The sequence below is a fragment of the Bufo gargarizans genome, chromosome 5 (assembly GCF_014858855.1).
Source record: "Bufo gargarizans isolate SCDJY-AF-19 chromosome 5, ASM1485885v1, whole genome shotgun sequence".
Classification (NCBI taxonomy): Eukaryota; Metazoa; Chordata; class Amphibia; order Anura; family Bufonidae; genus Bufo; species Bufo gargarizans.
Genome location: NC_058084.1, coordinates 228034606 through 228056798, shown reverse-complemented (window position 1 = coordinate 228056798; position 22193 = coordinate 228034606). Strand labels below are relative to the sequence as shown.

General features: G+C 42.5%; 1 protein-coding gene across 1 annotated transcript in view; it reads right to left on the bottom strand.

The window, feature by feature from the left end:
- MOCOS (molybdenum cofactor sulfurase) overlaps positions 1-22193 on the bottom strand; it is an 869883-nt gene that overhangs the window by 575502 nt on the left and 272188 nt on the right. The window contains exon 5 of the mRNA XM_044295461.1: positions 12638-12800. Coding sequence (XP_044151396.1) covers positions 12638-12800 — 163 coding nt within the window. The remainder of the gene's footprint in view (positions 1-12637; positions 12801-22193) is intronic.

Genomic DNA, 22193 nt, shown 5'->3' with positions numbered 1-22193 from the left:
AGACAGCCTAGCCCCTCCCACAAATACAGGCCAATGAATCGGCCCTACACATGTCACTGGACACTCTGTGGTCTCCTCATGCTGCTGCCACCTCACTACTATGTCACTGGGCCACTCTGGGGTCTTCTCATTATGCTTCCACATAACAACGATTTGGTCTCCTCATTCTGCTGCCACCTCACGACTCTGTTGTCTCCTCATGCTTCTGCAACATCACTTCTCTGTGGTCGCCTCATGCTGCTGCCACCTCACCACTCTGTGGTCTCCTCATGCTACATCCACCTAACCAATTTCTTGTCTACTCATACTGCTGCATCATCACCACTATGTCAGTAGACACTCTGTGGTCTACTCATGCTGCTGCCACTTCACCATTATGTCAATGGGCTACTCTGTGATCTCCTCATCATGCTGACACATCACAACTCTGTGGTCTCTTCATACTGCAGACACCTCACCACTACATCACTGGACCACTCTGTGGTCTCCTCATGTTACTGCCACATAACCACTCTTTGGTCTCCTCATGCTGCTGCCATATCACCACTGTGTTGTCTCCACATGCTACTTCCAATTCACCACTCTATGATCTCCTCATGCTGCTGCCACCTCACCACTATATCCCTGGGCCTTTCTGTGCTCTCCTCATTCTGTTGCCACATCTCCACTCTGTGGTCATGTCACGCTGCTGCCATCTCACCATTATGTCACTGGACACTCTGAAGTCTCCTCATGCTGCTGCCACCTCACCTCACCACTATGTCACTGGGCCTCTCTCTCTCACCACTATAAATAATAGAAGAAAAAATAATAGGCAAAATTGAGTTTCAAACTTCTTTTTATTCCAACATTATTATTGCAAACCAATTTTATTGGAATAAAAAAGTTTGAAACTCAATCTTGCCTTTACCAAGTTTTGGAGCGCCAAAAAGCAGAATTTCTTCTATTATTCATGCTACAGCCAGTGAAGAGAGACTGGACATCATTCTACAATGGAACAATATCCTGCGGCCGCACAACCGAAGGCAACTACTTCTTCATCTGATACGACTACAGTAGAGTTGTATATAACCAACCGAAAGGAGTGAGACAGGTATAGTGCAAATAAATCTAGTGATACTAAAGTAGTCCAAAAGTCACATCATTTATTTGAAAATCACAAAAGGACCGATGGTGAACTGCCGATACATATACAGACGTGGACAAAATTGTTGGTACCCTTTGGTCAATGAAAGAAAAAGTCACAATGGTCACAGAAATAACTTTAATCTGACAAAAGTAATAATAAATTAAAATTCTATAAATGTTAACCAATGAAAGTCAGACATTGTTTTTCAACCATGCTTCAACAGAATTATGTAAAAAAATAAACTCATGAAACAGGCATGGACAAAAATGATGGTACCCCTAACTTAATATTTTGTTGCGCAACCTTTTGAGGCAATCACTGCAATCAAACGCTTCCTGTAACTGTCAATGAGACATCTGCACCTCTCAGCAGGTATTTTGGCCCACTCCTCATGAGCAAACTGCTCCAGTTGTGTCCGGTTTGAAGGGTGCCTTTTCCAGACTGCATGTTTCAGCTCCTTCCAAAGATGCTCAATAGGATTGAGGTCAGGGCTCATAGAAGGCCACTTTAGAATAGTCCAATTTTTTCCTCTTAGCCATTCTTGGGTGTTTTTAGCGGTGTGTTTTGGGTCATTGTCCTGTTGCAAGACCCATGACCTGCGACTGAGACCAAGCTTTCTGACACTGGCTAGTACATTTCTCTCTAGAATTCCTTGATAGTCTTGAGATTTCATTGTACCCTGCACAGATTCAAGACACCCTGTGCCAGACGCAGCAAAGCAGCCCCAGAACATAACAGAGCCTCCTCCATGTTTCACAGTAGGGACAGTGTTCTTTTCTTGATATGCTTCATTTTTTCGTCTGTGAACATACAGCTGATGTGCCTTGGCAAAAACTTCGATTTTTGTCTCATCTGTCCACAGGACATTCTCCCAGAAGCTTTGTGGCTTGTCAACATGTAGTTTGGCATATTCCAGTCTTGCTTTTTTATGATTCGTTTTCAACAATGGTGTCCTCCTTGGTCGTCTCCCATGTAGTCCACTTTGGCTCAAACAACGACGGATGGTGCGATCTGACACTGATGTTCCTTGAGCATGAAGTTCACCTTGAATCTCTTTAGAAGTCTTTCTAGGCTCTTTTGTTACCATTCGGATTATCCGTCTCTTAGATTTGTCATCAATTTTCCTCCTGCGGCCACGTCCAGGGAGGTTGGCTACAGTCCCATGGATCTTAAACTTATGAATAATATGTGCAACTGTACTCACAGGAACATCTAGTTGCTTGGAGATGGTCTTATAGCCTTTACCTTTAACATGCTTGTCTATAATTTTCTTTCTGATCTCTTGAGACAGCTCTTTCCTTTGCTTCCTCTGGTCCATGTCGAGTGTGGTACACACCATATCACCAAACAACACAGTGATTACCTGGAGCCATATATATAGGCCCAATGGCTGATTACAAGGTTGTAGACACCTGTGATGCTAATTAGTGGACACACCTTGAATTAACATGTCCCTTTGGTCACATTATGTTCTGTGTTTTCTAGGGGTACCATCATTTTTGTCCATGCCTGTTTCATGAGTTTATTTTTTTACATAATTCTGTTGAAGCATGGTTGAAAAACAATGTCTGACTTTCATTGGTTAACATTTATAGAATTTTAATTTATTATTACTTTTGTCAGATTAAAGTTATTTCTGTGACCATTGTGACTTTTTCTTTCATTGACCAAAGGGTACCAACAATTTTGTCCACGTCTGTATATATAAATATAAAGTGCATGTGCATGAATATTACCAAATGGTCATCAATTAAAGGATATATAATATCCACAAGCTATGGCTCATAAACTACCAAAGAACTACCTACATGCATTGTACATCAGAATTTGTCACAAAGTGAGCGTGATAATGCACACCACATTTGTCAAAGCTGAAGCAGTAGGATAATTGGAGTTATACTCAGCACATAATGAAAAAGATACTACCTACTTGGTTTAAATATACCGGGCAGCAACACCACCGGTCTACTCCCCAACGCACGTTTCACGTACAGCTTTTTCAAGGGGTCTTTTTGTGACCAGTGCTTATTATGTGTCCTTTTGTGATTTTTTTAATATTAAATTATGTGACTTTTGGACTACTTTAGTATCACTAGATTTATTTGCACTATACCTGTCTCACTCCTTTCGGTTGGTTATATATATTTTGAGTAGGCGTGAGCCCTGAATTTTGTTTGGGCTATATATAGGTTTCTTACAGTAGAGTTGTGCCTATCTTAGCACAACATGAAAAGGTGAGCCTCTAATCACTAAGTAATTGATTCTGTCCTATCTGAGAATTAGGATGTACTACCATATTGTGCGCTATTTTCTTGAGCCTTAAGCACGTCCAGCCTGCATTCAATTCTCTCACTACTGTGTCACTGGGCCACTCTGTGGTCTCCTCATGCTGCTGCCACCTCACTACTATGTCGCTAGGCCACTCTGTGGTCTCCTCATGATGCTTCCACATCTCCTCATGATGCTTCCACATTACAATGATTTAATCTCCTCATGCTGCTGCCACATCACTACTCTGTGGTCACCTCATGCTGCTGCCACCTCACCACTCTGTGGTCTCCGCATGCTGCTGCCACCTCACCACTCTGTGGTCTCCTCAATCTACATCCACATAACCACTCTCATGTCTACTGATACTGCTGTATCCTCACTACTATGTCATTGGACACTCTGCGGTCTACTCATACTGCTGCCAACTTGCCACTATGTCAGTGGACTACTCTGTGGTCTCCTCATGCTGCTGCAACATGACCACTTTGGGGTCTCCTCATGCTGCTGCCTCATAAGCACTATTTGGTATCCTCATGCTGCTCCCACCTTAACATTCTATGGGCTACTCATGCTACCATCACCTCACCACTGTGTGGTCTAATGCTGCTGCCACATCACCACTCTGTGGTCTCCTCATGCTTCTTCCAATTCACCACTCTTTGGTCTCCTCATGCTACTGCCACCTCACCACTATATCACTGGGCCTCTCTGTGGTCTCCTCATGTTGTTGCCACATCTCCACTCTGTGGTCTCCTCATGCTGCTGCCACCTCACTACTATATCACTGGCCACTCTGTGGTCTCCTCATGCTGCTGTCAACTCATCTCACCACTATGCCTTTCTCTCTCACCACTATGTCACTGGGCCACTCTGTGGTCTCCTTATGCAGCTGCCTCCGCACCACTATGTCAATGGTCACTCTGTGGTCTCCTCATGTTACTGCCACCTCACCACTATGTCATTGGGCTACTCTGTGGTCTCCTCATCCTGCTGCCACATCACCACTCTGTGGTCTCCTCATGCTGCTTTCATATAACCACTCTTTGGTCTTTTCATGATGCTGCCACCTCACCATTCTGTGGTCTATATATGCTGCTGCCCCCTCACCACCATGTCACTGGGCCACTCTGTGGTCTCCTAATGCTGCTGCCACCTCACCACTCTGTGGTCTCCTCATGCTACATCCACTTAACCAACCTCTTGTCTACTCATACTGCTGCATCCTCATCATTATGTCACTGGACACACTGTGGTCTACTCATGCTGCTGACACCTCACCACTATGTCACTGTGCCACTCCGTGGTCTCCTCATGTTGCTGCCACCTCACCACTCTGTGGTCTCCTCATGCTACATCCACCTAACTACTCTCTTGTCTACTCATAGTGGTGAGGATGCATCAGTATATCACTGGACACTCTATGGTCTAGTCATCCTGCAGACACCTTACCACTACCTCACTGGACCACTCTCTGGTCTCCTCATGCTGCTGCCACCTTACCACTCTGTGTTCTCCTCATACTGCTGCCACATGACCACCCTGTGGTCTCCTCATGCTACTTCCACCTCACCACTATGTCACTGGGCTACTCTATAAACTCCTCATGCTGCTGCCACATAACCACTCTTTGGTCTCCTCATGCTGCCACAACCTCAACACTCTGTGGAATCCTCATACTGCTGCAACCTCAACACTCTGTGGTCTCCTAATGCTGCTGCCACTCTACCACTATGTGGTCTACTCATGCTGCTGCCACTTCACTACAATGTCACTGGCCATTCTGTCTCCTCACTCTGCTGCCACATCATTACTTTGTGGTCTCCTCATGCTGCCGCCAACTCACCACCCTGTGGTCTCCTCATGCTGCTGCCAACTCAACACTAAGTCACTGGACACTCTGTGGTCTCCTTATGCTGCTGCCACATCACTACAATGTCACTGGCCATTCTGTCTCCTCACTCTGCTGCCACATCATTACTTTGTGGTCTCCTCATGCTGCCGCCAACTCACCACCCTGTGGTCTCCTCATGCTGCTGCCAACTCAACACTAAGTCACTGGACACTCTGTGGTCTCCTTATGCTGCTGCCACATCACTACAATGTCACTGGCCATTCTGTCTCCTCACTCTGCTGCCACATCATTACTTTGTGGTCTCCTCATGCTGCCGCCAACTCACCACCCTGTGGTCTCCTCATGCTGCTGCCAACTCAACACTAAGTCACTGGACACTCTGTGGTCTCCTTATGCTGCTGCCACCTCACTACAATGTCACTGGCCATTCTGTCTCCTCACTCTGCTGCCACATCATTACTTTGTGGTCTCCTCATGCTGCTGCCAACTCACCACTATGTCATTGGACACTCTAGTCTCCTCATGCTACTACCACCTCACCACTCTGTAGTCTCCTCATGCTGCCACCTCACCACTCTGTGGTCTCCTCATGCGGCTGCCACCTGCCCTTTATGTCACTGAGCCACTCTGTGGTCTCCTCATGCTGCTGCCACCTCACCACTCTGTGATCTCCTCATGCTGCAGCCACCTCACCACTATGTGGTCTGCTCATGCTGCTGCCACCTCACCACTATGTCATTGGACATTCTGTGGTCTCCTCATGCTGCTGATACCTCCTTACTATGTAATTGGACACTCAGTGGTCTTCTCATGCTGCTGATACCTCACCACTATGTCATTGGACATTCTGTGGTCTCCTCTTGCTGTTGCCACATCATCACTTTCTGGTCTCCTCATGCTGCTGCCACCTCACCACTATGTCATTGGACATTCTGTGGTCTCCTCTTGCTGCTACCACCTCAACACTCTGTGGTCTCCTCATACGGCTGCCTCCTCACCACTATGTCCCTGGATACTCTGGTCTCCTCATGCTGCTTCCACCTCACCACTATTTCACTGGGCCACTCTGTGGTCTCATCATGCTGCTTCCACATTACCACTGTTTGGTCTCATCATGCTGCTGACACCTCACCACTATGTCACTGAGCCACTCAGTGGTCTCCTCATGCTGCTGCCACATTGCCACTGTTTTGTTTCCTCATAATTAGGGTTGAGCAAACCCCAACTGTAACGTTTGGGTTCATACCAAACTTTAGGATTTTTGGACCCCCGAACCTGAACATTTTCGTAAAAGTTCGGGTTGGGCGCTTTCTTGCCGCTTTTTGAAAGGCTGCACAGCAGCCAATCAACAAGCATCATACTACTTGCCCCAAGATGGCATCACAGCCATGCCTAATAATGGCATGGCTGTGATTGGCCAGAGCAGCATGTGACCCAGGCTCTACATAAGCTTGGGTCACTTAGCGCTGCACGTCACTCTGCTGTTACAAGCGTAGAGAGGATGCTGCTGGACTTGTGATTTCAGGGAGAGCATAGGAGAGAATGTAACTCAGCGATCTACAGACAAATAGTTGTGTGGGTGCAGGGCACTATTTTTTTTTACCCTGCCCTGAGCTCATTGACCAAAAATACTAACTTTTCGAATTCAGTTAGGTTGGTGGCGGCGGCTATTTTATGCATGCTCAGTGCACCAGCACTGCATCTGAGCTTTTGGGACATTGCAAATCACCAATTTTTGGGGGCAAACTACAACATCTGGATTAGTCAGTGTGCAATTTAAGGTAGAAATACACCCATCATTTTCTGGGGTTTGAAAAACACACTTTTTTTTTCAAAAACAGTATTTGCCAGATCTGCAAGTGTTAAATTCAAGTTTAATATATACAGCATTCATATTCTGTTAGCATAAAAAAGACTTTTTGGGCAATCTACAACATCTGTATTAGTCAGTGTGAAATTTAAGCTAGAAATACACCCATCATTTTCTGTGGTTTAAAAAACACACTTTTCTTTCAAAAAACACTATTTTCAGGCCTTGCAGCATCAGCACGTGTGAAATTACAGGCTTATATACTGCTGTCAAATTCAGTTGTTAAACAAACAGTCGTTTGGGCTCCAAAAATTTTGTTGGCAGCCTTTGATGCAGATGTCATTGTGAGATACACCCTTAATACATTTGGGTTTCATTCAGAGACCAATATTGAATTCAGGCCTACGGAGGTTCAGGTTCTGTGAGATACCACCTCTACATACAGGGGTTTGAATTAGGCATTTGAAATGCATCATTTTTGTGGAAAGATATATTTACTTCAGGCCTACACTGATTTAGGGCGTTTGTGATCCCCACTATACATACAGGGGTTTGAATAAGGCATTTGAAATACAGCCATTTTGTGTGAAAATATATTTACTTCAGGCCTACAGAGGTTCAGGCCCTCTGAGATTCTACCTCTACATACAGGGGTTTGAATTAAGGATTTGAAATAGTCATTTGAAATACAGCTTTTTTGTGCAAAGATGTATTTACTTCAGGCCTACACTGATTCAGGGCGTTTGTGATCCCCACTATACATACAGGGGTTTGAATAAGGCATTTGAAATACAGCCATTTTGTGTGAAAATATATTTACTTCAGGCCTACAGAGGTTCAGGCCCTCTGAGATTCTACCTCTACATACAGGGGTTTGAATTAAGGATTTAAAATAGTCATTTGAAATACAGCCTTTTTGTGCAAAGATGTATTTACTTCTGGCCTACACTGATTCAGTGCGTTTGTGATCCCCACTATACATACAGGGGTTTGAATTAGGTATTTGAAATACAGTCATTTGAAATACATCCTAAATAAACCCTCTGTTCTATTGCTGGGGTGACATAAACCCCCTTTTGCCGTGAATAAACCCCTGCTGTGCCTGGGTGTCAGGGGCCTAAATCTCTCAAATTCCTCTGTTCTATTGCTGGGTGACATGACCACCTTTTTTCCGTGAATGAACCTCTGCTATGCCTAGGTGATAGGAGCCTAAATCTCTCCAAATCCTCTGTTCTATTGCTGGGTGACAAGATCCCCCTTTTGCCGTGAATGAACCCCTGCTGTGCGTGGGTGACAGGGGCCTAAATCTCTCAAAATCCTCTGTTCTATTGCTGATTGACATGAACCCCCTTTTACGTGAATGAAACTCTGCTGTACCTGGGTGACAGGGGCCTAAATCTCTCAAAATCTTCTGTTCTATTGCTAGATGACAAGATACCCCTTTTGCCATGAATGAACCCCTGCATGTGACAGGAGTCTAAATCTCTCAAAATCCTCTGTTCTATTGCTGGGTGACATGAACCCCCTTTTGCTGTGAATGAACCCCTGCTGCGCATTGCTGACAGGGAACTAAATTTAGTGAAAACATCTGTTACTGATCAGAAGTTACGCGACTGCAAGCGCATGCTGATGATAGCACAGTGGAAGCACAAGGTGAAGGCAGAGGAGAAGGAAGAGGTCGCCAACGCAGCTGGGGCACCACCAGCACCTGAGAAGGCAGGGTTAGCAAGGCCAAAATGTGGAAAAGCTTTGTCAGCCTTGGAGGTGCTGACCTGCCCTGCTGCAGCCAGTGCATAGTGTGAACATGTGTTTAGTACGGCAGAGAGCATTATCACAGGCCGCAGGCAATGTGGACAAGCTTACGTTTATTAAAATGAACCAGGCATTAATCCCACAGGACTTGTCCGTATCTTGTGCAGAATATACATTTATACCAGCCTCAACCATCCATTCTTGTTCTCAAGTGCACTTATTTGTTTAATTTTGTTATATGTCCCAATATTTTGGGGGATACCCCAATTAAAAAATAAAAAATAACACAAATCAGTGTTGGCTACCTATTCCTCCTTCACCCCTGCTACCACCTACACCGCCACGTCAACCTACACCGCCACAGCCACCAATCCACCGCCTCCTCAACCTCCCACTCCTAGATTCAGATTGTTATTTAAAATTTTAATGTATTTTATGTTATTTTAAGTCATTTTCCTATCCATATTTGTTTGCAGAACAGTTGACATGCTCTTAAGTACATTTTGATGCCTTTTGCAGCCCTCTAGCCCTTTCCAGGACTATTTTAGAGCCATTTTAGTGCCCAAAAGTTTGGGTCCCCATTGACTTCAATGGGGTTCGGGGTCAAGTTCGGCTCCCGAACCCAAACTTTTTTTTTAAAGTTCGTCCGAACTTGTCGAACCCGAACATCCAGGTGTCCGCTCAACTGTACTCATAATGCTTTCAACTCACCACTCTGTGGTCTCCTCATGCTGCTGCCACATCACCACTTTGTGGTCTCCTCATGTTGCTGCCACCTCACCACAATGTCACTGGGCTACTCTGTGGTCTCCTCATACTGCTGCCATATCACTTCTCTGTAGTCTCCTTATGCTGCTGCCATATAACCACTATTTGGTCTCCTCATGCTTTTGCCACCTCACCACTTTGTTGTCTCCTTGTGATACTGCCACCTTACCACTATGTCACTGGGCCACTTTGTGTTCTCATCATGGTGCTGCAACTTCACCACTATGTCTCTGGACACTGTCATTTCCTCATTCTGCTAACACTTCACTACTATTGTATGTCACTGGCCACTATGTGGTCTCCTCATGTTGCTGCCACATCATTAACTTTTGGTCTCCTCAAGCTGCAGCCACCTCAACGCTATGTTACTGGACCACTGTGTAGTCTCCTGATGATGCTGCCACTTCTGTGGTCTCCTCATGATGCTTCCACGTTGCAACAATTTAATCTCCTCATGCTGCTGCCACATCACTTCTCTGTGATCTCCTCATGCTACTGTCACTTCCCCACTATGTCAATGGGACACTTTGTGGTCTCCTCATGCTGCTGCCACCTCACCACAATGTCACTGGGCCACTCTGTGGTCTCCTCATGCTGGTTCCACGTTACCACTCTATGGTCTCCTCATGCTGCTGCCACCTCACCACTCTGTGGTCTCCTCATGCTGCTGCCACCTCACCACTCTGTGGTCTCCTCATGCTGCTGCCACATCACAACTCTGTGGTCTCTTCATGCTGCTGCCACATTACAACTTCGTGGTCTCTTCATGCTGCTGCAACATCACCACTCTGTGGTCTCCACATGCTGCTGCCATCCCAGCACTCTGTGGTCTCCTTATGCTACTGCTTTCTCACTACTCTGTGGTCGCCTCATGCTGCTGCCACCTCATTACTATGTCACTGGCCTCTCTGTGGTCTCCTCATGCTGCTGCTACATCACATCTTTTCAGTCTCTTCATGCAGCTGCCACATTACCACTATGTCACAGGCCACTTTGTGGTCTCCTCATGGTGCTGCCACCTAACCACTCTTTGGTCTCCTCATGCTTCTGCCAACTCACCACTCTATGTTCTCCTCATGCTGCTGTCACCTCACCACTTTGTGTTCTCCTCATGCTGCTGCCACCTCACCATTCTGTGGTCTCCTTATGCTGCTGCCACCTCATTACTATGTCACTGGGCCACTCTGTGTTCGCCTAATTCTGCTGCCACCTCACTACTCTGTGGTCTCCTCATGCTACTGCCACATCACCACTATGTCACTGTCCACTCTGTCTCCTCATGCTGCTGCCACCTAACCACTTTTTGGTCTCTTTATGCTGCTGCCAACTCACCACTCTGTGGTCTTCTCTTGCTGCTGACATATCACCACTCTGAGGTCCCCTTTTGCTATTTCCCCCTTATTACTATGTCACTGGGCACTCTGTGGTATCCTCATGTTGCTGCCACATCATTACTCTGTGGTCTCCTTATGCTGCTGTCACATATCCACTATGTCATTGGCCACTCTTTGTTTTCCTCATCCTTCTGCTACATCACCATTCTTTAGTCTCCTTATGCTACATCCACCTCACCACTCTGTGGTCTCCTCATGCTGCCACCTCACCACTATGTCAATGGCCATTCTGTAGTCTCATAATGCTGCTGCCACCTAACCACTCTTTGGTCTCCTTATGCTGCTGCCACCTTACAACTTTATGGTCTGCTCATGCTGCTCCCACATCACTACTGTGTGGTCTCCTCATGCTGCTGCCACCTCACCATTCTGTGGTCTCCTTTTGCTGCTGCCCCCTCATTACTATGTCACTGGGCACAATATGGTCTCCTCATGCTGCTGCCACCTCTCCACTATGTTGCCTTTTTGGCCTGGTTGACATCATCATTTATTTGACCCTTCTTCTGATTTGTCAGAAGGAAGGTAAAATGAGACACATAACGGATCAAGTATATGTAGCAGCTGTAAGGCTTGTATGACATGGTCCCTATTTTGCATCAGAATTTGCTTATGATTTGTTAGCCTAAAGCAGAAGGCGGTACAAAATACATAAGATATGCAAATATTCCATTTAAATGCCAGCTCTGTTTTGGATCCACTCCTATTTTTTGGGCTTAAGCAATTCTGATGGATTACTGACCAAATGCTGACCCAGTAAAGGCAGATGCTCAACAGACAGGATCCATTTTTTGGGGGGTTATTTTTCTGACAGATCAAAGAAAGTGCAAGATAATCAGTGGCGTCAACACAAACTTACTGCTGACACCCTCTCCACTCTGTCAGGGGGGCTCTGCTTGTATAAGTGTTTAATGGAACAGACAATGGTGTAAAAATAGTGCGCTCTTTCAATCTATAGTAGGATATTGGACCTCTGCACGGTTCTATATAGCTGGCGCTAGCATTGACCTGTAAGGCTCAGTTGACACTTGAGTTATTCGGTCCGTTTTGGCCTCATAACTGCCCAAATAAGTGAAGTGTGCAGTGATTCTAAGAGCGACGCCTGTCATCTTAGTGTCATACTGACTCACAGTATTGTTTCTCTACCACAGCAGACTCTCAATGAATGTTACTGCAAGCCAGGAAATAGCAGTTTTTTAACGAGATTCGCCACAAATATATTCGGCTCAAATCATTTCAGAAAATTCGGCGAACCGACCGAATTAAAGTTTTGAGAAATTAGCTCATCTCTACTGAAGGCATTTGTGCTGGTCCCATGTTTATATGTGCTTGCATCACTGAGAAAAAATGTTTTTATAAATGCAAATGAGATGCCAGGAGCAATGGGGGCTTCGCCGTTACACCAGGTATCACAGGTGAAACAGGAATGACTGGCACTGTCAATAAAAGTAGGGAGAGGGAGCGGCAGATGCAGAGAGAGCAACTCCTTTAGGTATAATGGCAACGACTTATTTGCATGTATTAAAACATTTTTCTCAGCAATGCAGGCATATATGAACAAGGGACCAACACAGATGCCTTCCGCGAGCAAGTGCACATGCTGTGGGTCAGTCATTTCCATAGGTGCAAATTTGCTGACAGATGCCCTTTAAGAAACATGTTACCTTTTGCCTGAATTTTCATAATATTTTTCATTGTATAAATTGATGGATGGATAAGACACAGTCTAGGCTCTTGCTTTTGACTCAAGCAAACTCCATTTTCATTCACAATCATCCAGTTCCGATCAAATAGAAGTCCCTGCTCTGCCACTGGCCACTGGGAGACCTGAGAGAAGGCAAAAATATTTACATGTTAAAATTAAATTTACTGTGCTTTAAGCTAGTTTCATATTCAGAAAACTGGTCAAAGTATAACAAATGTTCTTGTTATTTTGTCTTTCGAATTCAAATGCAATAATTTAACAAAACAAATTTATACAAAAAAAACTTGTTTAACCTACACAATCTCTGTTATACCTAAAACCAAAGGTTGACACAGATATTCTGTATCTCCCACCACAATCAGTTTTTTTTTTTTTTTGTTTTCATTGAGCACCATGCTTGGCTTTTTTTTCTGACAGGGTGCGATATCAGCTAGTGATATAAAGTCAGATTTCCCACAAAAAAAAGCTGATGGATATATACAGGTCCTTCTAAAAAAAATTAGCATATTGTGATAAAGTTAATTATTTTCTGTAATGTACTGATAAACATTAGACTTTCATATATTTTAGATTCATTACACACAACTGAAGTAGTTCAAGCCTTTTATTGTTTTAATATTGATGATTCTGGCATACAGCTCATGAAAACCCAAATTTCCTATCTAAAAAAATTAGCATATTTCATCCGACCAATAAAAGAAAAGTGTTTTTAATACAAAAAAAGTCAACCTTCAAATAATTCTGTTCAGTTCTGCACTCAATACTTGGTCGGGAATCCTTCTGCAGAAATGACTGCTTTAATGCGGCGTGGCATGGAGGCAATCAGCCTGTGGCACTGCTGAGGTGTTATGGAGGCCCAGGATGCTTCGATAGCGGCCTTAAGCTCATCCAGAGTGTTGGGTCTTGCGTCTCTCAACTTTCTCTTCCCAATATCCCACAGATTCTCTATGGGGTCCAGGTCAGGAGAGTTGGCAGGCCAATTGAGCACAGTAATACCATGGTCAGTAAACCATTTACCAGTGGTTTTGGCACTGTGAGCAGGTGCCAGGTCGTGCTGAAAAATGAAATCTTCATCTCCATAAAGCTTTTCAGCAGATGGAAGCATGAAATGCTCCAAAATCTCCTGATAGCTAGCTGCATTGACCCTGCCCTTGATAAAACACAGTGGACTAACACCAGCAGCTGACATGGCACCCCAGACCATCACTGACTGTGGGTACTTGACACTGGACTTCAGGCATTTTGCCATTTCCCTCTCCCCAGTCTTCCTCCAGACTCTGGCACCTTGATTTCCGAATGACATGCAAAATTTGCTTTCATCCGAAAAAAGTACTTTGGACCACTGAGCAACAGTCCAGTGCTGCTTCTCTGTAGCCCAGATCAGGCGCTTCTGCCGCTGTTTCTGGGGAATGCGGCACCTGTAGCCCATTTCCTGCACACGCCTGTACACGGTGGCTCTGGATGTTTCTACTCCAGACTCAGTCCACTGCTTCCGCAGGTCCCCCGAGGTCTAGAATCGGTCCTTCTCCACAATCTTCCTCAGGGTCCGGTCACCTCTTCTCGTTGTGCAGCGTTTTCTGCCACACTTTTTCCTTCCCACAGACTTCCCACTGAGGTGCCTTGGTACAGCACTCTGGGAACAGCCTATTTGTTCAGAAATCTCTTTCTGTGTCTCACCCTCTTGCTTGAGGGTGTCAATGATGGCCTTCTGGACAGCAGTCAGGTCGGCAGTCTTACCTATGATTGCGGTTTTGAGTAATGAACCAGGCTGGGAGTTTTTAAAAGCCTCAGGAATCTTTTGCAGGTGTTTAGAGTTAATTAGTTGATTCAGATGATTAGGTTAATAGCTCGTTTAGAGAACCTTTTCATGATATGCTAATTTTTTTAGATAGGAATTTGGGGTTTTCATGAGCTGTATGCCAAAATCATCAATATTAAAACAATAAAAGGCTTGAACTACTTCAGTTGGTGTGTAATGAATCTAAAATATATGAAAGTCTAATGTTTATCAGTACATTACAGAAAATAATGAACTTTATCACAATATGCTAATTTTTTTAGAAGGACCTGTACATATTAGAAATGAGCAAAGACATAAAAAATGTTCTAAAAATAAATCTGCCCCCCAAAAAACTGATATTTTGAAGATTTGTAACGCCCCAAGTGGCATTACCACTCCTACACCCTGTCCCTATCTGTGTATGCTGGTACGGTGTCATTCTATGTATTTTGCCCAGGTCCTCCATATTGTGTATTTCCTATGTTTGAAATGGTTATGTTCATGTAAATGTACCTGATTCACCCGGTGGCAACAAACTTGGCAGTGCTACTGTTAGAAGAGACTGTAACCTGCTTTCCATTCTAAGGCTCTCTAAGGAAGGGAGCAGACTAGTTGGTGAGAGGTCAGTTCAGCTTACCCCCTTCTAGGGGAAAGTCCTAGCTTACCCCAGCTAAGCAAAGTAAGCCAGCAGAACACCTTCAGCTCTGCTGGATATAGAGGACACAGCTTGGAGCCTCATACAACAAAGCAAAAGTGCTCTGGTACATAATCTAGTGACATAAAACAGAGAGAGAAGTTGCAGCATACATCAAAAGAAAAGTTTGTTATTGCCTGCCAGTTTATTCAAATGACGAAGAAGCAGGCAGCTCTGAAACGCGTATGGCCGATTGCGTTATCCTTGAGCAACCTTGCCACCTAATGCAAACATTGTGACCAAGCACTTACAAGCTGGCAATAGCTAAAATCCCTGCATTCAAACTGATCACGTGGGACGCCATGTGACTCACCGGACTACTGACCTGTTACATGGAAGTGACTCAGACTGCAAGACGAGCCTCTGACTTAGATAGCGAATAAAGCCACAGCCCACGATCCATCACGGCAGAAGAAGACGCCGAGGATACGGTAAACTCGCACTAACTATTAAACCTTGCAGGACAAGGAGGAATACCTGTTGAATCCTACACTGCACCAAATAGTATTAACCAATTGGAGGTGTTTAACTGCTAATATATCTGTTTCAATAGTGATATTAAGACAAATTGGATCACAGGAGATTTAGCAGACTAATTTATCCCATACTGCCTTGAGCATCCGACAACCTGATTCATCTCATCTCCCACACCTACAGATAAGTGGCTTGATATAACCTCCATACAAAGGAGGGCTATTGGGGTACAATAGAAGAACTAAGTTGATATTTAACTAATATCTTATGTTTGCAGGACTGTAAAATCCATTATGGTTATCCTGTAGTCCCATTTGAACAATTTTTTTTATTTTCCTTGATTTTCTAATATCTGTTTTTATATCTGTTTTTATGCTAAGTGTGAATATTATTTGCAATATCCAAACAGACCAATTTGCTGCTCGCACTCCTACAGACGCAGCCCTTATTAGAAGGTGTCTATTGGGATATACCCAATATTTATGAGATAGGCTTTGAATGTAAGATATGTATTAGATATTTTTTAATATACATGCTTTTTTAATATATATGTTTCAATTCACAATTTATTGTACAATTTTGGGGAATTTCAACTTTTTTAAACTTTTTACTATGAATATGACAACAATTAAATACTAACTTTCTAATAACAATTACGGGTGATAGAGTGCCTGCTCTATCACAAACGTATCCAATTTTTCCCCTTGAAAGGACTGTGGGGCAGTCCTAGAACATGAGCACCTAGGTCCACTAGTTGAGTTGGGTGAGCCGCTATCTAGTAATTATATTGTCGTTATGCTAAAACCTGTTGGAAATCAAGAGAAAGCCTGTAAATCGTTTGGAGAGATGTTTATGCAAAGTAAAACTGTTTCCACTTCAGCACAAGGCATGGACTCAATTTATTCGACAAATCCCTCAACTATTCACCCTATTTGCTCCAGTTAGGAGCACCGTGACATGTGCACAGCCCCATCTAAAGGGACATTATAGACTACCCTTACACCACTCTGGCATTCCTACACCTGGGTACCACTAACACCATCTACTTAAGGGGACTCTGTCCATTGTTGCTTCAATGCAACTGGTGTCAAGACAAATTTACTTAGAAACAACCCCAGACGCATGTCGGACGCTGCAGATTTGATTTAAACTAATTGCACAAAATGGCATCAGCTTTTCTAAATATAAAATTCAATACAGTGGTGAGCACAGCATGGCAGGAAAGATGAAGGATCACATAACTCTAGGCAAGGTCCTGGCCAGAAGGTTTGCCCATAATGCTTTGCACTCAGGCTCACAGTCAATTAGGAGGGAAAGATATGTTATAAGCACTATATAATCACAAGCAGAGATGCCATGTGTATTCTCATGTCATCCACTGATATGACAGGCAATTTGGACACACAATGCCTGTCCTGCATAATGGAAACCGTCCGGATCAGTTATGCTGCCCATAGACTTCTGTTTTGATAAAATGCTAAATGGAATGCCTCTTGAAGACTTCCGTGGTGCATTCCATCATAGAATTCCATTATACTCGGTGATAACGGAATCCATAACGGAATTGTTACAGAATTTTTTATTGAGTATTTATTTTACTCAATAAATTTTTTTTAAAGTTTCAAGTAAAAGAAAAAGCATTCTTTTCCCAAAATAAATTAAAAAAAAATGAAAAAATAGGGGAAAAAATAAAATTGGCATATTAGGTTTCATCGCTTCCATATCGACCAGCACTATAAAAATATCACATGATCCACCCTGTCAGGTTAACGCCGTAAAAAATAAAATAAAAAAAGTGCCAAAACAGCTTCAGGAGATCAGCGGGCTCAAGCCACAATAATGAGGCTGTACAGCACCAATTTTTGGTCACCTTGCCTCACAAAAAGTGTAATACAAAACTATCAAAAAGGCATATGTAGCCCAAAATGGTACCAATCAAACTATCATCTCATCCCACAAAAATTGAGCCCCTACCTAAGACAATCGCCCAAAAAATATAAATAAACACTAAAACAAGATTTTATTCTGCTCAAAAAGGCTTTCATTCTTTAAAACTTAACAAAATTAAAAAAATAATAGACACTTTGGGAATCGCTGTGTCCATAACAACCTGCTCTTTAAAAATATCACATGAGATGCCCCCTCAATGCTGTAAAAAAAAAATGCCAAAACACCTATTTTTTTGTCACCTTGCCTCACAAAAAGTGTCACACCAAGCGATCAAAAAGTCTTATGTGCCCAAAATGGTACCAATCAAACTGTCATCTAGGTGTGATATATAGACCACCTAGCCAAGTCAAAGAATTAGATGATCTACTAGTTGAGGAAATAGCTAAAATGACATTGAAGGGGGAAGTTATCATTATGGGAGACTTCAATCTTCCCGATGTAAACTGGAAAACCAAAATAGCTAGTTCTGCCAGGAGTACAGATATTCTAAATTCCCTACTGGGATTATCTATACAACAAGTAGTTGAGGAGCCAACCCGGAAGGAGGCCATTTTAGATTTAGTATTCGCAAATGGGAATTTGGTATATGATATTACTGTAGGGGAAAGCTTGGGATCTAGTGATCACCAGTCAGTGTGGTTTACCATAAGTACAGTGACTGAGTCACACCACAAAAAAACAAAAGTTTTAGATTTTAGAAAAACTGACTTATCTAAAATTAGATTAGTGGTATATGAGTCCCTATCAGATTGGAACAGTTTAATTGGAGTCCAGGAGAAATGGGACTACTTAAAAGAGGCACTATTGAAGGCAAAATAAAATTGCATTAGGCTTGTCAGTAAAAGCAAAAAAAGGAAAAAAAAACACTGTGGTACTCAGCAGAAGTGGCCAAAATCATTAAAAACAAAAAGATAGCATGTAGGAATTATAAAAAAAAACAAAAAACGAGGATGACAGGCTAATTTACAAGATTAGGCAGAGAGAGGCCAAATAAGAGCTTCTAAAACACAGGCAGAAGAGAAATTAGCTCAGTCAGGGGAAAAAGGCGATAAGGCATTCTTCAGATACATAAATGAAAAAAGGAAACTAAAACAAGGAATTACAAAATTAAAAACAAAAGAAGGAAGGTATATGGAAGAAGATAAAGAACTAGCTGACTGCCTCAATGAATACTTCTGTTCAGTCTTTATGAAGGAAAATGAAGGAAAAGGACCTCAGTTAGGAAAGAAGACTAATGAATCTTTTGATGCATGTGTCTTTACAGAGGAAAAGGTTCTAAGTCAGCTGTCTAAAATCATTACAAAAAAGTCACAGGGGCCTAATGGGATACACCCAAAGCTATTAAAAGAGCTCAGCGGTGAACTACCAAAACCATTAACAGATTTATTTAGTGGGGAAATTAATGGAAACCATACTTAAGGAGAGGATTGTGGAACATCTAAAATCCCATGGATTGAAAGATAAAAAACAGCATGGGTTTACTTCATGGAGATCATGTCAAACTAATCTTATTGATTTTTTTGATTGGGTGACTAAAACAATAGATGGTGGAGGTGGAGTAGACATCGCTTATCTAGACTTCAGTAAGGCTTTCAATACTGTCCCACACAGAAGGCTTATCAATAAACTGCAGTCTTTGGGCTTGGACTCCCATATTGTTGAATTGATTAGGCAGTAGCTGAGGGACAGGCAACAGAGGGTTGTAGTCAATGGAGTATATTCATTGTTACCAGTGGGGTACCTCAGGGATCTGTTCTGGGACCCATATTGTTTAATATCTTTATCAGCAAAATTGCAGAAGGCCTCGATGGTAAGGTGTGTCTTTTTGCTGATGACACAAAGATTTGTAACAGGGTTGATGTTCCTGGAGGGATACACCAAATGGAAAAGGATTTAGAAAAACTAGAGGAATGGTCAAAAATCTGGCAACTAAAATTTAATGTGGATAAGTGCAAAATAATGCACCTGGGGCATAAAAACCCAAGAGCAGAATATAAAATCAGTGATACAGTCCTAACCTCAGTATCTGAGGAAAGGGATTTAGGGGTCATTATTTCAGAAGACTTAAAGGTAGGCAGACAATGTCATAGAGCAGCAGGAAATGCTAGCAGAATGCTTGGGTTTATAGGGAGAGGCATTACTAGTAGAAAGAGGGAGGTGCTCATGCCGCTCTACAGAGCACTAGTGAGACCTCATTTGGAGTATTGTGCTCAGTACTGGAGACCATATCTCCAGAAGGATATTGATACTTTGGAGAGAGTTCAGAGAAGAGCTACTAAACTGGTACATGGATTGCAGGATAAAACTTACCAGGAAAGATTAAAGGACCTTAACATGTATAGCTTGGAAGAAAGACGAGACAGAGGGGATATGATAGAAACTTTTAAATACATAAAGGGAATCAACAAGGTAAAAGAGGAGAGAATATTTAAAAGAAGAAAAACTGCTACAAGAGGACATAGTTTTAAATTAGCGGGGCAAAGGGTTAAAAGTAATATCAGGAAGTATTACTTTACTGAGAGAGGAGTGGATGCATGGAATAGCCTTCCTGCAGAAGTGGTAGCTGCAAATACAGTGAAGGAGTTTAAGCATGCATGGGATAGGCATAAGGCCATCCTTCATATAAGATAGAGCCAGGGGCTATCCATAGTACTTAGTATATTGGGCAGACTAGATGGGCCAAATGGTTCTTATCTGCCGACACATTCTATGTTTCTATGTTTCTATCTCATCCTGCAAAGAATGAGCCCCTACATAAAACAATCACCCAAAAAGTAAAATAAAAATAGGTCTCAGAAAATGGCAACACAAAAACAAGATTTTATTCTATTCAAAAAGGCTTTTTACTGTGTAAAATATTGGGTATCACTGCGTCCATAGCAACCTTCTCTATAAAAATATCACATGATATGCACCCTCAGGTGAATGCTGTAAAAAAATTAAAAACAAAACTATGCCAAAACAGCCATTTTTGTCACCTTGCCTAATAAAAAGTGTAATGCCAAGCAATCAAAAAGTCTTATGTACCCCAAAATGGTACCAATGGAAATGTCAACTCATCCCGCAAAAAAAGAACCCCTATATAAGACATCACTCTTAAAAAATATAAAACAATGGCACCCAAAAACCAATCCATCAAAATTTGCGCCACAAAATCCATATGGCGCTCCTTCCATTCTGAATCCTGCCATGTGCCCCCACAGCAGTTTACCACTACATATGGGTGTTGCCTTATTCAGGAGAAAATGGGTAACAAATTATGGGGTGCTTTTTCTCCTGTTACCCCTTGTAAAAAGTGAAACATTTGGGGCTAAAGCAACATTTTATTTGGAAGAAATTAAACTTTTCATTTTCAAAGCCAAGTGTTTCCAAATTCTGTAAAACGCTTAGGGGGTCAAAGTGCTCAGTACCCACCTTAATATATTCTTTAAGGGATGTAGTTTTCAAAATGGGGTCACTTTTTGAGAGTTTCCACTGTAGGGGTACGTCAGTGTCTCTTCAAATACAAAAGGAGCCTAAAAATCATTCTAGCAAAATCTGCCCCCAAAATCCATATGGCGCTCCTTTCCTTCTGACCACTGTCACGTGCCTATAGAGCAGTTTACCACCACATATGGGGTTATTTCTGTAATCAGAGGCAGAATAATGTATATTGAGGTCTATTTTGCTGTTAACCCTTGATGCTTTGCAAGAAAAAAATTAACATAAAAAATCTACCCAAAAATGAAATTTTGACATTTCACCTCCATTTTCCTTTTATTCTTGTGGAACAGCTCAGGGGTTAACAAAGTTTGTAACATCAGTTTTGAATAATTTAAAGGGTGTTGTTTAAAAAATTGGGTCATTAATGGGTGGTTTCCATTAAGTAAGCCCCTCAAAATCACTTTATAACTGAATTGGTCGTTAAAAAATGGTTTTGGTAATTTTGTTGAAAATTTGAAAAATTGCTTCTAGAATTCTAAGCCTTCTAACATCCTAAAAAAACGAAATGGCATTTACAAAATTATGCCAACATAAAAAAGACATATGGGGAATGTTGATTTGCTAACTATTTTATGAGGTATTACTGTCTATCTTAAAAGTAGAGAAATTCAAATTTAGAAAATTGTGAAGTTTTCTAATTGTTTGGTACTTTTTGGATTCTTTTAAATATAAAGGTGAAATATATTGATTCATATTTGCCACTGTCATTAAGAACAATGTGTCATGAGAAAACATTCTCAGAATGGCTTGGATAAGTAAAAATGTTCCAAAGTTATTTTCGCATAAAGTGACGCATGGCAGATTTGCAAAATCGTCCTGAGATTTAAGGTAAAAAGTGGCTCTAGAGGTTTGGCACTAGAGGCAGGACAGGTTAGTGTGCTATGTGTGTTAAAGGGCTTGAACTATTCAAATGCATTCGGACTCTGCTTCATTGCTTATCAGTATTTATAGCTACAGTAATACCAATTCTTAATGTGCAGTCAACTAGTAGCCCAATTCATATTAAACTAAATCTCTCTATGGGGCTGCCAGGAAGCCTGGTGACGTCACCAGCACTGATGGGCGGTCTTTAGCTCTGCCCTAGCCAGTAAACAGATAGGGCAGCGCTAAAGCATGCAGATCTGAGCAGGTGAC